Source organism: Doryrhamphus excisus, chromosome 10 (genome assembly GCF_030265055.1).
Source record: "Doryrhamphus excisus isolate RoL2022-K1 chromosome 10, RoL_Dexc_1.0, whole genome shotgun sequence".
In the NCBI taxonomy this organism is placed as follows: domain Eukaryota; kingdom Metazoa; phylum Chordata; class Actinopteri; order Syngnathiformes; family Syngnathidae; genus Doryrhamphus; species Doryrhamphus excisus.
This window is the reverse complement of record NC_080475.1, coordinates 20673248-20677959: the sequence shown is the minus strand read 5'-3', so window position 1 is coordinate 20677959 and position 4712 is coordinate 20673248. Positions and strand designations below refer to the sequence as shown.

The 4712-nt window shown below is 39.9% G+C and overlaps 1 protein-coding gene across 1 annotated transcript; it reads left to right on the top strand.

Moving 5' to 3' along the window:
- The first annotated feature begins 1676 nt into the window (after nt 1-1676).
- LOC131136760 (homeobox protein Hox-C12a-like) lies at nt 1677-3539 on the top strand. The gene is made up of 2 exons (XM_058083986.1): nt 1677-2304; nt 3301-3539. Exons 1-2 carry the CDS (start codon nt 1677-1679, stop codon nt 3537-3539), a joined length of 867 nt encoding a protein of 288 aa, XP_057939969.1.
- Nucleotides 3540-4712: the final 1173 nt, after the last annotated feature.

Below are 4712 nucleotides of genomic sequence, written 5' to 3'. Positions count from 1 at the left end.
TAGATATTGATGCACTTTCTGTCCATCCAAAAAAAAATCATTTTTTTTCTAACTTTTTTTTTTTACTTTTGCAGCTTTTAATAATGTTTTAATAATTTATTTTGTTTTAATTAATTTATTTACCTACCTACAAACCGGAAGCTAGTGTGCTTAGATATTGATGCACTTTCATGCACTTTCTGTCCATCCAAAAAAAAAAAATTTTCTAACTCATTTTTTTTTTTTTTTACTTTTGCAGCTTTTAATAATGTTTTAATAATTTATTTTGTTTTAATTAATTTATTTACTTACCTACAAACCGGAAGCTAGTGTGCTTAGATATTGATGCACTTTCTGTCCATCCAAAAAAAAACATTTTTTTTTTCTAACTCATTTTTTTTTTACTTTTGCAGCTTTTAATAATGTTTTAATAATTTATTTTGTTTTAATTAATTTATTTACCTACCTACAAACCGGAAGCTAGTGTGCTTAGATATTGATGCACTTTCTGTCCATCCAAAAAAAAAACATTTTTTTTTCTAACTCTTTTTTTTTTTACTTTTGCAGCTTTTAATAATGTTTTAATAATTTATTTTGTTTTAATTAATTTATTTACTTACCTACAAACCGGAAGCTAGTGTGCTTAGATATTGATGCACTTTCATGCACTTTCTGTCCATCAAAAAAAAATCATTTTTTTTTCTAACTCTTTTTTTTTTTTTTTTTACTTTTGCAGCTTTTAATAATGTTTTAATAATGTATTTTGTTTTAATTAATTTATTTACTTACCTACAAACCGGAAGCTAGTGTGCTTAGATATTGATGCACTTTCTGTCCATCCAAAAAAAAAACATTTCTAGTCCAAAAATTGAAAATATTTCCAACATGTTTGCCGGAAGTCGACTCCACAAATCAACTAATTAGCCCCAACCCGGAGACTCCAACTTCATAGTCCCCTGTCATCCTGTAAAAATCATATAAAAAAAAATAATAGCGAGAGGTATAACAATCCCAGCAGAGTTCATTTATTGGAGGTATCTGTTAAACTTGTTCATGTGAGGTGTACTATAGAATATTAGCTGAAATATACACTCTTAAAGTAACCTTGTAGAATAGCTTTGCCTTCATTTTTTTTATTTTTTTTTATTTTTATTTTTACAGAGTCACTGGCTTCTGACCCGGTCTTACTGTAAATACTGCAATGAGCATCAGTCTTTTCTTTAAAACAAGCTTGTAAAATTGGGGCATCAGGTCTTTATGTGACAAGGAATCCAACCATAATTCGGGACAAGATGCCACATGGAAGGAAAATACTTTTCATGAGATAGAGCATTTAAAAAAAAAAATATAAAAAGTTTTGCCAGCTTGTAAAGGTTATTAAACGAGGCCACGGACAGCTCAAAGTGGGAGTTTTGTTTGTTTTTTTTTTCTCTCTAAAAAGGCAATGCTTCAAAAAGAAATATGAAAATCTTTATGATATTTTCATAAAGCACATAAAGCTAAGATATGGAGAAGTTGATGTTTTGTTTTGTCTGAGCGGCGGGCGAGTGGGTGGGTGGGTGGTACCCCGCGGAAGCCAGAAGAAGTCGGAGCCCGGACACGTGGTCCGAGGGTGACCAATCAGGCGCCCCCCCAGGTTTAACTATGTTAAATGTCAGATTGCAATAAACTAGAAGCTGTTGGTCGGGCCCGCGGAAATGGGCGAGCATAATCTCCTTAATCCGGGGTTTGTGGGACCTTTGGTAAACATCCACACCGGAGACACCTTTTATTTCCCCAATTTTCGAGCCTCGGGGGGACAACTGGCGGGGCTGCCGTCTCTCTCCTACCCGAGGAGGGACAATGTTTGCTCCCTCCCGTGGAATGCTTCGGAGCCGTGCAATGGATACTCCCAGTCGTACTTCAGCAGCCCGGTGTCCATTAACCCCACGTTCAATCGCTCGTGTGAGATCAGCAGAGCCGAGGAATCAAAGTGTTACTACAGCAACGGAAGTAGGGAAGCTTGCGGAAGCGGCGGCGGCGGCTCAGGTGGCCTGAAACGGGAGGACAGAGCGAGGGACTCATCCTCCACATCCCTATCATCCGAGCACGGGATGCACACCGGGATCGGCCCCACCGCCTCCGCAGCCTCCGCAGCCTCCGCAGCCGCCTTCTCCAAGTACGAATACGGCACCGAGCAATTGACGCAGGATCCTCCGTCCTGTCAGTCCATGGAGTCCGATTCCAGCTCCTCCTTGCTCAATGAGACCGGCAAGCCTCCATCCACCGACACGCAGAGCCTGGTGTCACCGGGAAGCCATGCGAGTAATCTGGCTGCAGGCGGAGGTGGGTCATACTTCTTTTTATATCTTATATTTACTATATTTATACATATATATGTATGTACATATATATATATATGTGTGTAGCTAGGCTGCATTTGCGTGGGTGTTTATGTTATAAATGAGCGTCATTATTGTTCCTGACAGTCAATGTGGAGCCTGCAGGAAAGGACTTGCCTGGTGCGTACACGCCACTAGGGGTTGCCCTAAAAATATTCCACGCGCCATGTGCTTTTTTTTTTTTTGTGTCCATTCCACCGTGGAATTTTTTTCTCCAAAGCCCACTATCTTTGTCACAGCCACCCATTCTTCCGTGAATGCACTTTCATTTCCACTTCAACTTTTCTTTTTTTTTAAAGGTGCCGCGTTCACGTACACTACGAGTTTTAATTAGAGAACTGAAAAGAGTGGGAGATCCCTGTCTGGTTTTTTTTAATGACTTGTAAACGGGATTAATATCTGTTGCATGTGTACTCAAGGCTAATTTAACGCGCAAATAAAGCAGGCACGGGTTAATTATCGCGTCAATGTAACTTTAACTGCAACAATAAAAGTTTGTGTGACACGAAGCGCTCTTGTGAGACGCAGGAAGGGTAAAAAAAATAAAAAAAAAGAATATATGTATTGACTTGGCATCTGCTTCCTGTCCGTGGCGTGGGTTATAGATAGATAGATAGATAGATGTATCTGGAGGCCATCTTTGTGGAGATGTAGAAGAAATGATGGATGTGGATCTGGAAAATGTCCACTAATATAGATGCTGGTTTCATGAATTATTATTATTATTATTATTATTATGATTATTTCACATGCTCATGGTGAAGGTTACACGCACGGAGCCCCCCAGTAAGATGACGCCCCTCCAGACTCCCCGTAACCTTGGAGGTGACCGTGATTTTGCAACTGTGGTGGCTAATGCCTTGTATGCACCCCCTCCTCCTCCTCCTCCTCCTTCTCATCGTCTTCCTCCTAACCATCTTTGCTCCTCTTCCTCCTCCAGGCGCCCCGTGGTATCCGATGCACACCCGGACCAGGAAAAAACGCAAACCTTATTCCAAACTCCAGCTGGCGGAGCTGGAGGGTGAATTCATGCTCAACGAGTTCATCACCAGGCAGCGGCGGAGGGAGCTCTCAGACCGGCTCAACCTCAGCGACCAACAGGTCAAGATCTGGTTCCAGAACCGCAGGATGAAGAAGAAGAGACTCATGCTGAGGGAGCAAGCCCTGGCCTACTTTTAGTGGCGATGCGGCTGCGGAAGGTGAATCCATAAGGCGGTTTAAACAAAACAAAAAACAAAAATGGAGTCTTCTTTCTGTGCATGTCCACCTTCTCTCCATCTTTGACTTTTACGCACATCTTGTCCACTTTTCCTTCCTTTTTCCTTTTATATGACAGTCATGTCTGCTGCCATCGCACAACTTCTGAGGTGCTTCTCATTGTTCTTAAGGAGAACCATGAGTCAACTTTCTTATTTTTTAGAACCATTTCCTCCTGGAATGACATCCAAAATGTGCGCGCATGTGTGCGAGAACGCCACGTTCTTCTTCAAAACTTGACAATAAAGCTATATATAATTATAATAATTAGTAGTGCTTGCAAACATGCAATCATTCCACACTAACGTGAGTGGAATCTTCACTATTTGTGCCCACTCAGCGTGGACACGTTCACGGTCACGGGCAGGAACTCTGCATCAGCAGCAGAGACAGGACTAAAACTCTAATAAATGTAGTCTTTAATGCATATTATTTATTGTATTAATATGCATTACAGCTACTGCAGTGACTTTTTTTTAAATTCTATTATAACTGCATGGATTTAAAAATGTCAAAAGTAAATAATTGAACCAATTGAGGGGTGCCAATTAAGGGTGCCATTTGAACCGGGAGGGTTTTAAGGCCTTAATATAATTTTTTTGGCCCTTTTTGGTGCCCACCATGAGTAGATATGTTATGAATAATAATAATAATAGAAGTAAATGTGTGCTCCCTTATAGCGGGGCGAATGCAGTACGCCATTTGTCAAGTCTAATGAGTAAACTGTAGCAGTGAGCATGTTATTAATGTGAAATAAGTCATTACGCAAGTGACTTTTTCTTTTATTTTTGTTTTTTTTTTAATTTTTTCCTGTACAAAAAAACACAAACAAGCGTCTTCGTCACCAACAAGGAATGTATAATGAATATTACTGCGTTATTATATATTAGGAAGAGGTTTTCAACAGAGGTTTTGGCGCTATGATGCCTTCCTTTTACGCGCGCCTTGTTGTTATCCTTTTCTTATCTTGTACTCGTGTATAACTTTGTAAAATGTAATTAGACATGTTACTGATTTGGATCCGGTTCCACGCCGGGTCTGTTATCGCTGCGTAATGGTGCTTTATGTTATTGATGGTCTTGAACAACAATGTCG

Bases quoted from the DNA above. Each gene is read 5' to 3' on its own strand.
- LOC131136760 (XM_058083986.1), top strand. From the start codon at position 1,677: ATGGGCGAGCATAATCTCCTTAATCCGGGGTTTGTGGGACCTTTGGTA. The intron at 2,305-3,300 runs GTGGGTCATACT...TTCCTCCTCCAG, and splicing joins TAATCTGGCTGCAGGCGGAG to GCGCCCCGTGGTATCCGATG.